Source organism: Rissa tridactyla, chromosome 21, assembly GCF_028500815.1.
Source record: "Rissa tridactyla isolate bRisTri1 chromosome 21, bRisTri1.patW.cur.20221130, whole genome shotgun sequence".
In the NCBI taxonomy this organism is placed as follows: Eukaryota; Metazoa; Chordata; class Aves; order Charadriiformes; family Laridae; genus Rissa; species Rissa tridactyla.
This window is the reverse complement of record NC_071486.1, coordinates 7,235,826-7,252,837: the sequence shown is the minus strand read 5'-3', so window position 1 is coordinate 7,252,837 and position 17,012 is coordinate 7,235,826. Positions and strand designations below refer to the sequence as shown.

The 17,012-nt window shown below is 45.6% G+C and overlaps 2 protein-coding genes across 4 annotated transcripts in view; both read left to right on the top strand.

Annotated features, from left to right (window-relative positions):
• The first annotated feature begins 94 nt into the window (after window positions 1-94).
• Window positions 95-3,752, top strand: BCAS2 (BCAS2 pre-mRNA processing factor). Of its 3 annotated transcripts, XM_054181558.1 has the most exons (7): window positions 96-251; window positions 378-470; window positions 656-726; window positions 825-986; window positions 2,032-2,082; window positions 2,688-2,768; window positions 3,302-3,752. In XM_054181558.1, the coding sequence occupies exons 1-7, from the start codon at window positions 159-161 to the stop codon at window positions 3,429-3,431; spliced, it is 681 nt and encodes a 226-aa protein (XP_054037533.1). In that variant the 5' UTR covers window positions 96-158; the 3' UTR covers window positions 3,432-3,752. The 3 variants fall into 3 exon arrangements, with proteins under 3 accessions (XP_054037534.1, XP_054037533.1, XP_054037535.1); XM_054181559.1 differs by lacking the exon at window positions 2,032-2,082 and having other exon boundaries at window positions 95-251; XM_054181560.1 differs by lacking the exon at window positions 378-470 and having other exon boundaries at window positions 97-251.
• Window positions 3,753-4,525: 773 nt separating this feature from the next.
• Window positions 4,526-17,012, top strand: part of TRIM33 (tripartite motif containing 33) — a 31,460-nt gene continuing 18,973 nt past the window's right edge. The window contains exons 1-4 of the mRNA XM_054181196.1: window positions 4,526-4,988; window positions 13,980-14,098; window positions 14,204-14,351; window positions 16,620-16,752. Of these exons, the coding sequence (XP_054037171.1) occupies window positions 4,541-4,988; window positions 13,980-14,098; window positions 14,204-14,351; window positions 16,620-16,752 (848 nt within the window). The 5' untranslated portion in view covers window positions 4,526-4,540. The remainder of the gene's footprint in view (window positions 4,989-13,979; window positions 14,099-14,203; window positions 14,352-16,619; window positions 16,753-17,012) is intronic.

Here is a 17,012-nt window from a genome sequence, read left to right as displayed (position 1 = left end):
GCGGGCGCAGAGCGGGCGCAGGCGCAGAGCGGGCGCAGGCGCAGAGCGGGCGCAGGCGCAGAGCGGGCGCAGGCGCAGAGCGGGCGCAGGCGCAGAGCGGGCGCAGGCGCAGAGCGGGCGCAGGCGCAGAGCGGGCGCAGGCGCAGAGCGGGCGCAGCATGGCGGGCCCGGGGCTGGTGGCCGGCGACGTGGTGGTGGACGCGCTGCCCTACTTCGACCAGGGCTACGAGGCGCCGGGAGTCCGTGAGGCGGTGAGCGCGGCGCGGGGGCGCCCATGAGGCGGTGAACGCGGGGCGGGGTGGTGAGCGCGGGGCGCCGGGCGCTCGTGAGGCGGTGAACGCGGCCGGCGTTCCTGCCTGACGCCCGGCGTGCGCTAGGCCGCGGCGCTGGTGGAGGAGGAGACGCGGCGGTACCGGCCGACGAAGAACTACCTCAGTTACCTGCCGGCGCACGACTACAGCGCCTTTGAGGTGAGGCCAGCGGACGGTTCCCCCCGCCCCCGGTTCCCCCCGCCCCCGGTTCCCCCCGCCCCCGGTTCCCCCCGCCCCCGGTTCCCCCCGCCCCCGGTTCCCCCCGCCCCCGGTTCCCCCCGCCCCCGGTTCCCCCCGCCCCCGGTTCCCCCCGCGGTGCCGCCTCACCGCCTCCCTCCCCGCAGACCGAGATCATGCGGAACGAGTTCGAGCGCCTGGCGGCCCGGCAGCCCCTCGAGCTGCTCAGCATGAAAAGGTGAGCCCGGGAGGGCCGAGCGGCCGCCCGCCCCCAGGGGTGCCGGCAGGAGATCCGTGTCCGCCGGGCCTTCTCCTGAGGCGGGCGGCCTGTTGCAGGTACGAGCTGCCGGCCCCGTCCTCCGGACAGAAGAACGATATCACGGCGTGGCAGGAGTGTGTGAACAACTCCATGGCGCAGCTGGAGCACCAGGCGGTCCGCATCGAGAACCTGGAGTTAATGTCGCAACACGGCTGTAATGCTTGGAAGGTGCACAACGAGTAAGGCCTTCCTCTGCTTTGCTGAACCTAGCTGAAGTTCTGGGTTCGATTTCTTATATTTCTCACGTGTTCCTGTGTAAGTCCAGTGGGGATCTTCAGAGTATATCCTGGAATAACAGGCCCTTTGAGAGAGCTCTATGTGGAGGAAAAGGAGTCCGATCTGAAAGAGAAGGAGCCTTCTCTGTGGCCAAGAAATAGCCTGTGTTTCAAATACATCCCAGTGTTGCATTTTGTAGGTTACAGTTTGGGTAGCAGTTGGTGACAATGGCCTTTAATTGAGGATAACTAAAAGGACTAATGACAGCTTGCAAAATGATAATTCAGTAGTGGAAATAAAGACGACTTACTACTGATCCTGCTCAGCCTGGAGCCATTATTAATAAAGCTGTTCTAAAAGCCAAAAAAAGTTGTAGATGGTATGGCTGCAGGAAGCACCAGCGCTATTTCAGGCAGAGAATGTCAATGTCCACTTCTGAGAAGGTGTAGACAAAAGGAACGCAAAACTTACCTCTGAGAGAAGGCAGAGGGCTGCTTAGCTTAGAAGGGAGGCAGGCAAAGGATCTATTGGCTCGCACGTATGTCAGGAAGTGAAAAGAACTGTTTGTGCTCTCACAGTGTTACATGAGGGAAACAAAAATTGTTACAGGTAATTTTAGAATTAAAATTAGAAGATGGGTAATATGATAGGGGGATGTTACAATACCATTCTGGTCAGAATAGCACGAGCATACGGTAACAAGCTTGAAAATAAAACCTGATCAGCTAATGGATATGATTTTATCCTATTGTCTGATGACAGGGGCTGACCGTAATGGTTACTGGAGGTTTATGTCTTAAAACTGCATATGTTACAACTGGAGTGTTTTGGCATTGCGTCATTCTCTTCAGCAGTGAAGAGCTAAGACCGTGCTGAGAATAAGTCGTCTCGTGCTTGGGTTGAAGTGGCTTGTCGCGTCCTAACTCTGAGGAGTTAAATGCCAGGTTAAATGGGTCTGATCTGGCAATTTTAAGTTTTCCTGATGCTTTGCTTGCATTTTGCTATTAGGCATCTGGTTCATATGATAGAACAAGCCCAGAAAGAGCTTCAGAAGTTAAGGTGAGACATTGTTTTTTGTGTTTTCATACTGAAGTTGGAAGGAAAGTGAACCTCTCTCCCCTGCCTCCCCAGCTATAGAAAGGCTTGTGTATACATTGCTGCCGCAGTCATAGGAAAAAAAGACCCAGTAATAACAATAATGAAATCTGATCCTGCCCTCCCCACATGATTACATTCATAATACCTATTTCACTCAATCTCTGTGCTGGTTTGGTTTGGTTTTGTGTGAACCTCTGCTTTGAACAGAATGGATTCTGGTGGAATCCTCTCTGAAATGCAGTGTGTTTTCTTGTCACTGCTGATAAGACTTTTATTTAGTGTGTAGTTGTCTCAGTGAAGATGTGTTCCCTGATGTGAGGTTTGGCCTATCATTTTTAAAGTGGATGCTTTAATGAGTTTACAGAGATGGATTACTTGGGGATGGAGTTTCTAGTATATTGAAATATACTGCATCCATCTGTATGTTGTTGTTATGGTCCTGGCTACACAAGTGTTCACTGGTAGTATTTCTAGGAATTAGGTGTATTTCAAAATTAGCAGGAGATATTACAAAGTTTAAGGGAAGCTGACAAAAAACCCCAACACATAGATCTTTTTCTGCCCAGGAAAAACATTCAAGATCTGAACTGGCAACGAAAGAACATGCAGCTCACAGCTGGGGCTAAGCTACGAGAAATGGAATCTACGTGAGTATCTAAAATTTTTCTGTTAAATCTTCCACAAGTCTTCCACAATCTTCTCTTGCTTGAAATTCTTCCATGCAGAGCATGAGTGATCTACTGTAGGATGTTGCTGCACGCAACAGTACTGTTGCTTTGCACAAAGTGTTTCAAAGGGCTTGTAATTCGGGTCTACGTAATGGTTACTGTGGTTGAGTGAAACAATGAGCAACAGATGTGAACAGGAGGGCATATGAGCTGCTTGAAATTGCCTGTTTAAATTGTTTCTTAAACTATTCTTTAAACATTGGAAGTTAGCAGATTTGAGTCTATTAAATTCAATTTTGTACGTTAAGGTTTAACAGGGTTGAAACCCTCTTTTTATCACTTTGGTTGTTTAAATTACCATTGGTATCAACTGAGGTTTATCATGTACTGAGAAAAGTACTGCTTTATTCAGTGTCATTGTGCTTTCTTTGGAGCAATAATTGTCTTTGATTTTAAAATAGAGGATGGGTAAACAACACTTAAAGGCTTCTTTTATTTCTTTTCCCTTCCAGATGGGTCTCTCTTGTCAGTAAAAATTATGAGATTGAACGAACTATTGTGCAGCTAGAAAATGAAATTTCACAAATCAAACAGCAGCATGGAGAAGCAAACAAGGAGAACATCCAGCAAGACTTCCAGTGACTCTACTGTCTTACTGCAGCATACGTTAAAAAAACAGAACAAAAAACTTTGGAGATGCTGCGCGTTTGTAGACACCTCTAGTTGCGGGTGTGTAAGGTGATAAGAAGGTATTTTCATAATTTCTTTTTCTGGTTTTAAATTCTAGGATGAGGCAGCGTAGGCCCAAAACATCCTGCTCAAATGTATTATGGGCACAGTTAAACGTACTGTGAATTGTTTCACTTTTTGTATACCTAAAGTAGGAGCTCTTAGAAAACACCCCCCGTTCCATGTTTTCGCATGTTCCCTGATGCCTTCAATAAACGCTGTTTATTATTTGTATGTTCTGATCCTGCCTGAGCGCAGCCCCGGGGGCCTCGGCTGTGCCCCGCGGTCCCAGACAGTGCTGTGTGGCCCGGCAGCGTCGGCCAAGGGGCTGCTCGGCCTCACGCGTCCGTACCGGCGCCGCGGGAAGCTGCAACGGTAAATGAACGGCCGTTAACACAGATGGGACTGGGGGTCAGACCGCAGCGCCCGCGGGCGTGCGACACCGGCCCGGCCCGGCCCTGCCCTGCCCTCCCCTCCCCTCCCCTCCCCTCCCCTCCCCTCCCCTCCCTGTAGTGCGCCTTCCCCAGTTCCGCCGCGGCCCAGCGCGGTGACCGCGTTGCTGGAGCTGCCGCGGCACCGCCGTACCCCGGTGCCCGCGCGGCCCGGTGGGTCCATCGCCGGTTCCCCCGGGCGCGCCGTGCGGACAGCACGCTCCTTGCCCGGCTCCGCCCGCCGCGGGCCGTGACGGCGCCGCTTCCGGGGGGCGGGGCCTACTCCCTGGTGAGCGCTCCGCCCCTTGGGCCGCCGCTGGCGATTGGCTGTGAAGCCACCGCCCAATGGGGATTCCCCGCGAGGTGCGGTGCCGGGCCTGCGCCCCGCGCCGCCCCGCCCGGCGCTACGTCACAACTCGTCCCTCCGGACGGGCCCGTCCCGGCCGAGCGCGCGCTCCTGCGCGCGGCCCCCCGCGCGCCTGCGCGAGCCGCTGGCCCGTCCCGCCTTCCCCCCCCGCGCTGGGGCGCGCGCACGGCGCGTGGTGACGCCGTGCGTGCGCGGCGCGGGGAGTCGGGTTCAAAGGAGGAAACATGGCGGAAAACAAAGGAGGTGGCGGCGGCGGGGAGGGGGCTGCCGAGGCCGGGCCGGGCGGCGGCGGCGGCCTGGAGCCCGCGGCCGCCTCCCCCTCCGGCGCCGCGCCGCCCGCGCCCGCCGCCGCGCCGCCTGAGGAGCGGGAGAGCCCGGGCGCGGCGGCGGCGGAGCGCGGTCTCGGGGAGGCCGAGGCCGAGGCGGCGGCGGCGCCCGGTGTCGCTCCTGGGCCGGGCCCCAGCCCGGTGCCTCCGCTGACGCCGGCGGCGCCGGGGCCCTTCTCGCTGCTCGACACCTGCGCCGTGTGCGCGCAGAGCCTGCAGAGCCGGCGGGAGGCCGAGCCTAAGCTGCTGCCCTGCCTGCACTCCTTCTGCCGCCGCTGCCTGCCCGAGCCCGAGCGGCAGCTCAGCGTCCCCGTCCCCGGCGGCGCCAACGGCGACGTCCAGCAAGGTGAGCGCGGGGCGGGTCCCCGGTGGGACCCCGGCTCGGGGGGTCTCTGCCTGGCAGCGGCGAGCGCTCGGGCCCGTCCCTCTGGGGGCAGCCGCGGCGGTTCCCGGCCCGGTGTGATCGCCGGGCGTGGAGCGGCCGCGGACGTGACCGCCCGTGTCCCGCGGCCCTGAGCCGGGCCCTGTCCCGCAGCGCCCGGCTGCTGCTCGCATCGCGTTTCCCAGCGACGGTTGAAACTTGGGCGTTCTTGGAGTTAAAGCGTAAATTGTGCCGTGGGTTTTATTTAATGTTGGCTTTCAGGGGTGCTACAGTAGAGGCGTGTCCATGGGAGGTGTTCAGCAGTTCTGTGGCACTCGGAAAAAAATTTGTCTGAGTGAAATCTAATTCACGTAGTTCCAGTACTACGTGCTGGATTGGAAATGGTGCCTGTAGTGCCCCTGCTTTCAGGTAGGTGTTTCGCTGCAGTGCTGGTTGTCACTGGACTCACTGTGTCCCTGTACTTCACACGTAACTTTAGTGCCATGAACAAATGCAGACTGCTCCTTCCAGGTGTTTTTATTGAAATCGCAGCTTGATTTTTTTTTTTATTTTATTTATTTTATATGTTCAGGGATGGAATTGAAAAGCTTCTGGAGCTTTTAATGGAGTGACTCACATGCTGTGGTCAACAGAACAAACTAGGGCCCTGGTAGGTGGTTTTGCAGGTCTTAACTGGGTCCCGTGGTCAGAGAGACCTTGTTTGGTGACATCTTTCTGGTTTTAGCAAGGATTCAAGCCTTTCCTGTGTTGCATAGTGAAGGAATTAACCTGGCTTGTTGGTAGTTCTTTCATCCAAACTGTTCAGAAGCAGTTAATTTAGGATGTGGTCTTAGAAAGTCCATCAGTTTTTAAAAGATGATGCATTAAATATAGTTCATAAATGTACTAAAGGACTCAGTTGGTTTTGTGATTCTCCTTGTTAAATTCCAGATTTTGCATTATACGTTTTGCATTATATGTGCTAGTGAAAGATACACAACTTGTAAAGCTAGGTTTATTTTACTAGCAATTAGCAGGATTATCTGAATCCCTCTAAGTCTGTTAGGAACAACACAAAGCGTAGCTTCTGAAGTATATATGAACTGGAATATCCATTCTTGCTATACACAGTTTAAGAATGCTTGATTGTCTGCTTTGGTGAAGTAAGAATTCATCTTTGGATTGCTGCATCAGAAACTTTCAGATGACGTGAACAAGATATGGATGTAGGAGGGTCCAGGAGAGTGAACTGGTAAAAGTGTGTGTGATCCATCTGTAGTGGTGTGTAAGTCTGCGTGAACAAATGTCTTAGTCCAGCAGGTCAGTTAAGAACAATACGCTGACCAGCCAGAGGATGCAGTTTTGTGGACGTCTGTCTCTGCGCATTGTAAATGGAATCAGTTGAATGGCTCATGAAATGCTTAATCATAAATCAGGTACAAAACGGACGTTCTCAACGTGCAGAGAAGTACCACGTTGCTTACTCGTGCAGGTTCCTTCCCTGTTGACGTGGGTTTTGATAGTCATGAAATGTTACTTCCACTTCTGCTGCTTCTCCAGTCTCTTTAACTACGAGCAGGTGGTTTTTTATGAAGTTAATGGGAAGTGGTACCCATAGCTATACCTGAAGCAGGTTACACTTAACTGTAGGCTCTCACTGCTGGACCACAGACAAATGGTCTTGATTCCTAAAAGTTTGAGAAACACTGACTAAAGTTTAAAACAATTATCTAAAGTTGTGGTTTGCTGTATTATAAAGAAGTAACTAATTAGATTAATACCTATTGCACTGCTGAAAGAATTTTTTTTGCTGCTGTTCACATTTATGTTGGGGAAAAAAATAAGTTTTTTGTTTTATGTATTTAAAACATGTATTTTTATGTCAATTAACATAAAATGTAGCATCTTGTGTTCTGTTTAATGACTTAATAGGTCATTGGAGTTTGCATTTTATTTGGTGGATAGACGATTTCTTAATGCCTGGTGTTTCAGCTGTCCACCTGGACTCTCCCTTTCAGATTGGAAAGGTTAGAAGAAAATGCCGTCTTGTATTTGTATCAGAGTATTCTGAAAAATGTTTGTTTCTAAGTTAGAGATATGAGACGGTTACAGATACTGCAAAACAACTTTTTATGGACCCACTGCTGCTTCTGCTCCTGGGAAGATAGGTTGTTTTGAGGTTTCACTGCCTTGCTGAGATATTTACAATCTCTCTTAAGAAGATTATCTCAATAGAGAGAATGTGTGGCTCTCCCAGTGAATGTCACAATCTTCATTAGGCTGAAAAACTAAAAAAGAGCTGCAAGATGCTTCCAGAGAGCCTCAGAGAAACATGCAGAATTGGTTAATGTGCACGTATGTATAATTTGAGGAACGATGTGTTTACTGCTGAGTGCTATAATATATAGTATCGTAAATTATTTTGATACGCTGAACTCAACTCCCATACCCAGTGTTTGTGCAATTAGAAACCGTGTGTTAATCACACCTTAAATGATGCACTAACTACTTTTAATTTGCTTTGGAAGGGGGGACATAAAAATGGTGTGATGCCTGTAAGAATGTGACGTCACTTAAATTGAGTTTGGTAGTAGTTACTTGTATTTTCAGTCTAGAAAGCCAATAATTCCTGCATCAAGTAGGGTGCTTAAGCTATGTAAATGCAGGCCAGCTTAGTTTCAGTGAATGCTATAGGCGTCCCCTGAACTCTCTTGATGCTTTAGTTTTCTCCTGTGTTGATGACTGAGGGTCATGAATATATGCTGGAGCCCAGCAAAGGCTGAGTCCTGAACAGTGTTCAGTTCATATTCTGGACTTACTAAAAATCTTGCTCTGAAATTTTAAATTTCAGTCTAAGTTAATAATGTATTTTAAAATAATTTTTTTTTTGCATGAGAAAATTCTAGGCATGTTTTATTTTTTGTAAGGATTGATGTCTATAAATTGGTTTCCCTTATTAATTTCCTTTTTAAATATAATGTGTTGTCAGTTCAACGTATGACGGTTGTGATATAAGCAAGGATTGTTTGTCAAAAAGAAAAAAAAGTTGAGTTAGGAGTGGACCTTGAAAGCAGTTAATTTTCTGAGAATGTATTTATATTCTGATAGATTTCAGTCTGATTGTGTCACTCACTTGATGTGTGAGGGTTTATTTCAAGGTCTCATCACTGAAACTAGAACAGAGGTTTGATGTACGGCTGTGCAGGAACATACTTGGACCCTTATGTTTCTGAGAGAAGTAAATAATATGCACATGCGGTAACTACTCTTGGTGTTCTCAGCCAACGAATGAAACCTGGCAGAGATTCGTTCCTTAGAGGACTGCGTATGTGCCAAGTTTGAACTTAAAACGGAAGTTTGAGTTATTAGATTGCACGAGTGCTTGCAAATATTTCCTGAACTGTGAAGCTTTATTGTCATTATAATAATGTAAACGTCTGAAAGGATTTTGAATTTTCTTATATTCACTTAGTGCTTTTGTGTCGGGAATCAGCCTGACACATTTCAACCCAAAACGAACACGTGTGTTTAAAACCAGATGTCTAAAATGAGGCGGTTCACTCGACAATAATTAGGATTGTAGGAAGTTGATGACTTGATTGTCCGTGGATGATGTGGTAGAGTTTTTGAATAAGCTTTGAGAGATACTTTGAATTTATAAATTTTGAACTTCTGGGAGGACTCCCCGCGTGAGCCCGGTGACGGAGGGGATCCAGTGGGAACGGTGCTACCAAAGTGCAAAGTGCTTTTTGTAGCATCTTGTCCCTTGGTGGTGCTCATTGTCTGCCTGCTGTGGCCTCCCGCCTTTGGATCGGTGACCTCCTCGCCCTCAGCAGTACGCTTTATTTTGTTCCCAAAGGCTGTCTTGGTGTTAGAACTTCAGTGGCTTTACTTTCCGTTATTGCTTTTTGTCCTCTGTGAGGTTCAAGAAGTGTTTGGTTAGGCTGTGGCGTGTTCGTTTTAAGCTGACCGAAGTCAACTTGGACTTGAAGTCAAGAAGTGGATGTGTGGATCCGTTAGGATGGCAGCTTCTTACAAAAGTTAGCTGTTTTGGGTTAGCTGGTCTGATATCTGCAGTGAGTGTGTAGGTTTCTGTGGCGAGTTGTAACGGTTCCCCTTTCCTTCCTCCCCGATTCCCCTCTGGAACCCCGGGGCCGCGGAGTGGGAGGCTCCCAGTGTTGGTATGTGAAACCTAGAAAATCAGATGGAGAGGGTGGTGGGACGTGGGTTTGGCTAGGAAACAGGTTAGTTCTTACTGGCCCAGGAAGCTTTGCCCTTCTAGAGGTGGTCTCTGAAGCATCTGATGAAATTCCAGAAGGGAATTTCTACAAGTGTGGGTAGGGAGCAAAGAATAAGGTTCGGAAACTTCCATTTTTTTTCCTTCTTGTGCGAAAGTAGTACGTATGAGTTGAACACATGCTGTCTTACTGGGCAGAATGTGTCTTGCCGGCAAAGGTGTCCTGGGGACAGATCGGTCGATTTCAGCTGATGTTAAAGGTGCCAAGAGTCTGAGTCCCTTGATGCCAAGCTGGAGTGGGTGTCGTGGCCGAGGAGTCGGCGTGAGCTTTCTCTGGTTTGATCCTACAGGACTGGAAGTATAGAGAATCGAGCCTTTCCCCCTCCATCTCTGTAGCTCTGCAGCATTTTTAAAATTTGGAAGAGTATTTTAGTGTTACCAGGATTAAGATGTCAGGCTGGAGAAATTAATTCTAAGCAGGTTTTGAATAAATTTCCTGTTGAAACTGGTTCAAGGTGAAGGGTTTCATAGTTGCATTAACCTGTTGAAAAAAATTGCCGGCTTTGGGATGTGTGCAAATAGCCATCAGAGAAGTGTCGTTATCCTTGGGAAATTTTAAACATAAATATATACCAGGTATTCTCATAGTTCAGAGTTACAATTAAGAAAAATACTTCCGTTGCAGCTTTAGGTGTTAGTTGGCAATGGTAGATTAAAAGCGTCCTCTAACTGAAACCTTAAGTTCTTTGAAATGTTCCAATGTGATTTGCTGCTGGAGTATGTTGCAGATTTTTTAGCAGTCTTTCTGTTTTTATGAAAACAAAATTACTTTTTCTCCTCAAGTTACTTCAGTTTTATGCTTTCTGACATCCTTTGATGCCTGTGGTCTAGTTTCGTATGCTTTTTCTAAATCATAAGCAGTTAAAGGGATTACATAGATGCTACTCTCATTAGTGCTCTTAACGTCTTTGACAAATAAGAGCGTCCAACGTGCGATGTGGGGAAGATGTGGGTTCTGGCAGCTGCACAACTAAGGGTTGGACGCCTTTGTGTGGGGCAGTGGGTGCTGCTTGTCCCCCTCTGCTGGGACAGAGCTCCTCACCTGGGGGGTGTTCCCCCGGGTTGGGATCTCTGGGGCCGCACCAGCGTGTCCCCGTTTCATGGTCATTTCCACGGCCTGGTGTGCGGAGACATGAGCTCCCTCCCGTGCGGGGCAGTGACTGTCTCGGGACGTGCCTGCTGTCCCTCCTTCCATCCGCGGGCTCCACAGCCCCTGGGCCCGTTCCTGCCGTGGCTCTTGCAGATCCACCCCACTGCCTTCCTGCAGGATGTGTCCTGTCGGCTCCCCTTTGTGGCTTTCTCCAGCTCAGAGAAGTGTCTCGGGCCAGTTGTCCTTCCTGACCCTCAGGAGAGGCCTTAGGAACGTGTCGCAAGGAGTCTGGGAGTTTCCTTCCGCCCTCTGTTGCAGATTTTGGGAACTGGTAGGGAGGAACGGCTCGTGGCGCGAGAAGATGTCAAGTGAAACCCATCTCCTTTGAGTGGGGTTGACAGTCAAGGCAGGTAAGAAATTATTCCTGCTTCTCACTTGGGTCGGCCTCAGGTAGGATAAAAGGAGAGAAACCAGACTGGGTTTAGGCTTCATGTTGTATGTAGCAGTGGATGGAAGACAGAAAACATGAATGATTGAAAATGTTTTTGCTGTTCTGGATAACGTCTGGAGAAGAGAGTGACAAAAAGTAGAATCTAATCTGAACTGCACAATTAATTGGGAATAGGATCTAATTAATATCACTGTAGTGCTACTGGAAATGGCAGGAACGGGAAAATTTGGTACATATAGCTGTGTATATCAAGTACTGTGGAAGAGAGGTAATACGTGTTTGTGCTCGTGGTTGTTACAGGTTTTATACACCATCGTGAGTGTGTGATATAAACAAGCAGAAAAACCGGTGATGTCAGTCCTCTTAAGTGGGATGTCAGAAGTTTGGAAGCCCACTCCTCTTACCTGCAGCTCTTGTAAAATAGCTCATCGCTTTCTGTGCCTTTTAGCTTCAAAGGCTGATTGTTCTTGGATTTCTTCATGAAGGTGTTGATATTCACAGGAGCATCTGTCGATGGCTGGTGAAGGGTGTGGGGTGCTTTTTTTCATTTTTGCTTTTTTTTCTTTTTGGCGCCTGAAGTTTAACTGTGTTCCTGCAGCTGATGCTGATGCCAGTATTTTGGTGGTAGTGTACTGTAAGTCAGAAAGGAACTGCCGTTCAAAACGTTGTAGACCCTCAGCGCAGAGTTCCACGCGGTGCGGTTGGTACTTGCTATTTCTTCTGATATTTTTGGCAGGAAAGAAGTGTTTCTGTTTTGTGGTTAGGTGAAACTGAGCTCTATGGGATTTGAAATGTGAAGTCTGAAGGGAACTTCCTGATTCTCAACTCTGCTTTAGTGCTGCTGTGAACTTCTGCAGTATCGGTTCATGGCTTCAAAAGGCTACAGAGCCATCTTTGGCACATAGGAAGTCTTTATGGTAATAATTAGGATTGGGGAGATCATAAACCAGTCTGACCTTCATAATTTCTGTGAATGTGTGTAATCATAATTACGCTGTGATTTAGAAAAAAGATTGATCTTCTAACAGCGTTTTTTGCTGTGTGCTGCCTGATACATTCCTTGGAAATAGTTACATCCCTTTTTTGAAAGCGGAATTACAGTGGAAATGTGTGTGCTACGGCTAGCGTGTTTCTTTTGTTTGTTTTTTAAATTTTTTTTTTAATTTTTAAATAATATTAAGCATCTAATTTAAATTGGTGGAGAAAAAGCAATGCAATAAGTTCTGCTGGACTATTACTAGAATGGTATTTTTAATTTTACTTCATTTTAATTTTCTTATGTAAGATTATTATTTTTTTACTGAAACTGGCAGTGAAACCTTGTTTTTCTAGTAGGTTACATAAACATTTGAGCCTTAGTTTGTCCTAAAAGACATTAAGTTATTACCATAAACTTCGTTAACTTGCGGATTATCTCATGTTTTGACAGGTAAGGAGTTCTGGTTTTCTTTTATGTAAATGCTATTTCAGTGTGATTATTTGTTTTTTTTCCTCTGCCTTTCCCTCTCCCCTCACAAAATCAGCCACATCTGTATCTTTTCAGTAATGCAGTTTGGTTTATAGCATGAATGGTGCTGCATTAATTTGTTTTATCTTAGGTTAAAAAAATGGGCATAAGCGGGTACGAGATGTATAGTGAGTGTCCCATATAATATAGGAAAGCTACTGTTTGAAGTAATGGGCATTGAGATGTGAAAATGAAGTGTAGTATGCTGAATGAGAATTGCAGGGCCTTGGTTTAGGGTTGTGATCTATGGAGATATGTGCAGAACACTGGGGGCACCTTTGTGCAAAGCATATTTGAGTAGAGAGGCGCAAAAAGTGGGTGTTTGACTGAGAGCAGTGTGTGTGTGTGGACTACCCGTCTCCTGCGTCCTCTCGGACAGAAGCAACGGGAAGGTGGAATTACGCATCAGCTGATAGATGGCTTTCATATAGCATTCCCTAAAGAATTTTGCCTTTTGGTAGTCAGAAATTCTCAAGGTTCTGTGAATGGGGGAGGCTTCATTGTGCATATGAAAGCTCTTGTACAAGTAGGTACTGAAATATTGGTTATTTTTCACATCCTGTTCTTGAAGCATATTTGGTTTGATGAGACAGGGAATTCTTAGTCGGGTTATTGTTGTTGCTCTGCAGTGAATCCTCTGTGTTCTGAAGCTAACATTAATTTTAGCACTTGAAAAAATTAATGCTAATTTAGTACCAATGTAATTAATCTCCCTGAAATAGGTCCTACTGTTCTAACAGAATATCCACAAAGGAGTTGAGCATCATTTAATTACACTTACTTTTCATAGTTGTTTCAGGTGTCCCGGTGTATAAAAATATCCAATTGTTTTGAAGGCTTCACCTTGAAAATGATATTCACCATAAAATTACATACAAACTTGATTTAAGACTAATTGACACTTCTGGGAAGAAAGTGTTAACCACTACCTTAGTGGTAAATAAGTTTTCAAACCTTTAAAGTATGTTGTTTATGGAACATTTTTAAACGTCAATTTGGTTCATGTAGTACCTTCTTTGCGGCTCCGCTTAAGATTTGGAAATCTAATTTAGCAATTACGGAGGATAACAAAGCAGGATACTGGAAAGGAACTCGTCTAATTGATATCCAGTGTTAAAGCTATGTGTGTACACATCTACACGTACACGTGCTGCAGAAAGGCAGGTGTAGTTGGCATGAGAGGGTTTTTTGTCATCAACTTGTGGTTTGGTTTTTTTTTTCTATTAGCTTTCCCTGCAGAACACTATTTGAAAAAAACCCTGAAACCTTCAGATAGTTCATATTACTGCTTCTGCCTCCCTGACCTCATGGAAATAGGTTTTTTTAGAAAACATCCTCCATTGTATCTGGGAGGATATTGTGACACAGTACTACTTTTGATATTTTCATGAACATCACTAAAGTCACACCTGACTATCCGGGCACACCTCTCTTCATGCTTGTCTTGAGATAGGCTGGACAATACACGGTTATAAAAAGTAATTAACAGGTGTCTTGAGTTTGACAGACTAAAATGAAGAGAAAAAAAGATCATATTTGCTCGGGGAGAACATACATTGACATTCATCTTTTGGTTTTGTGCCTACTGGTTTTAGTGTTCTTAAAACTGGAAAACTTGTTCTGTTTTGCAGTTGGTGTAATCAGATGTCCAATATGTCGCCAAGAATGCAGACAGATCGATCTGGTGGATAACTACTTTGTAAAAGACACGTCAGAAACACCAAGCAGCTCCGATGAGAAGTCAGAACAGGTATAGCACTTTCCTGCTTGCTGGAATTCACATACTATTTTTCTTTCTGTACATGTTAATGATTACCAGGAAAATAATGGTATACCTGACTGTTTCCCTTTGCAGGTGTGTACAAGCTGTGAAGATAATGCTAGTGCTGTTGGGTTTTGTGTAGAGTGTGGGGAATGGTTGTGCAAGACTTGCATAGAAGCTCATCAGCGGGTAAAATTTACTAAAGATCATATGATCAGAAAAAAAGAGGATGTCTCTTCGGGTGAGTATTTGGATGTCCCTTAGTCCCGCCTGTAGTAAAAATGTTTTCTCTTTGGCACATGTAAAAAGAGAGAGGGAGAACCATTTGGGTAACGACCAGTTGAATGGTTTTCCCCCAAGATTTGGGAAAAGCTTAGTAAAAAGCTACCAGTGCAAAACGGGTAGCTCTAAAAATAGAGGAAAAACTAAATTTTAAACTAAAATGGGTTATTTGCTAATACTTTGTACAGTTTGATGTCCAATGTAAAAAAATATCTTTAAGTACAGAAGAAACAGAATGAGACTGCAGTCTTTGGAAAGGATTTAGATCCACTCTTAATAATCCTTTTATTTAGTAGAATAACTAAATGGAGGGGTTGAAATCTGGAGAGCACTGACATATTGGTAATCTTATCCATTAGCCGAGGAAATTAAATTATACATTTTGCAGTCCTTGGCTGTAAGGAGCAATTGTAGTTCTCCCAGCAGAGAAGTATATACAGATAATCGTATAGTCATATGCAATACGATGTTACTGTTGTATTGATACTACTGAGTAAATGTGGTATTTAAATTCATTTTAGGTTTAATATCTCCTTCAGTTAGAAAAATCTAATGTGCAAAGCATGTATAGTTTGTTTAGACAGGCAGCTTTCTTAGGAGTTAATTCTTAAACTATTTTTTGACTGTCTGTCATTTGTAACCTATTGAGCTAGTGTGGAAAGCACTCTCAAAACAGGTAAAAGGTAACTGGATTTTGGCTTAGAATATTTTATTTGTAAATGGGGTAAAAGTTCTCATTTAAAGAAACATAGGTTCTGCACAATCTGGATCTGCATGAAGAGTGATCATATTGAGGAAGAGAGATCTTGACATTTTTCTTTCTCTGCTTTGAAAATAAATTAAGATCTTCCCGATTATTTCATTGTGCCATTTCAAAGGAGTAGCACTGCTTTGCTTTCTGCCAACTCTCATCTAAGTCATATTAACAGTTAAAAAGTTTGCTATTGAGCTTAGTTCTTCTAGACAACAGTCTTATTTCAATTGCTCTATCAAATAAACTTCATTTTTGGAGAGGTTTCTCTCTATGTCTTAGTTGGTATTGTTTAATGAGAAATATTACCTATTTAAGTTTAAAGGTATTAACCCTAGTGGACGAGAAACCCTTAAGGTGAAATCAAATTACAGGGCCCTGTAGCGAGTTACTAGCGTTTTGCATTAGGAGTGCTGTATTGTGACTGTCGAGGTGATACCATAGCTCCGCTTCCCCTTCAGTAACCTGAGTGTGGAGGTGCCAAAAAACGGCTGTTCCAATGAAGTAGACTTTCCACTAGAAATACGGGTTGGTGGTGATGAGGATGGACGCCTGGGTGCAGTGGGTGTGCTGACGTATGGCAAGAACACAGCCTTCCTTTGACCTGACGTGCAGTGACCCTTAGCGACTCCCTGGATGCGGGGAAAGACTATTCAGAATTTTCTCAGAGTAGCTTGTTCTCGTCTTTCTTGTTAGACTCTAAAATACGCCCTGGGGACTTTAAATTTCTATTAATGAGTGTCAGCTGTAGATCCACGAGCTCTCTTTCTTTACAATAACTTGCATGGTATAACAAGCTTCAGAAATGTTGGAGGCTGAGGAAGACATTCACGTTTTAAACCTTACCTTCCAAAGGCTGCTTTCCTCTGTGCTGAGCTCAAAATATCTCTAGAAGACTGTGCAGCACTTTTTATTAAACGTGGAACTATTTTTTGACGTTATCTGTTATTTGCTTAAGTGGAGAAGTTAAGTGGTTTAGCTGGAGTTTAAGTAACTCTTAACACGGGCAATGTTTGCTTTGCCTTTGCCGCTTCAGTTGCATATGACTTAATGAGGTCATAAAGGTTTTGAAGTGATAATTTAGAAAAACTATGGGTGTTTGGCAGTATAAAAGTTTGCGAGGTTTGATCCATCCTTCGGTGTGCCAGAGGTGAAATTGCATATGCAATTTAATCTTTAAACGCGTGTACACGATCCTGGTGTTCGTGTACAGTTTGACAGTGGTTTCTGAGTGTTTGTGATAGGAGAGGAGTTCCTCCTCCTCTGTGAATGCAATAAAGTGGAAACAGCTGTAAACCACTGGCACTGTAAATACTTCAATGAGAATGTATTCATGTACCTTTAGGGTGAGAACAGGTGTCAAGTTGGTTTTGTCTGAATTCTTCGTTGTTACTTAGCTTGGAAGTTAGTCATTTTGCTCTTCAGATTGTCTAAATTTTATTTTAAAATGCAAAAATGGTTTATTTTTAAAAACAGAGGCCGTGGGAGCATCTGGTCAACGTCCTGTTTTCTGTCCTGTCCACAAACAAGAGCAGTTAAAACTTTTCTGTGAAACATGCGACAGGCTGACATGCAGAGACTGTCAGTTACTGGAGCACAAAGAACACAGGTACAAATATTACCATCTCTTAATTCCTGTGGTGCGCTTTCGCAGAGGATGGAATGGCATTGATCTGAAACAGCTGTGTCACTGAGTACTGTTGTGTTGACTCTTTGTCGGACTGAAATGATCCCTTAAAGGAGAACCTGTGTGGAGTGCCGAAAACTTAAAGCCATCGGTTGGTGTCAGGGGTCTTGAGGGCAGATTCCGAACAACGTGGTCTGAGGCAATTTGGTGCAATTAAGGTGATAACTTGCCTGGCATCTACC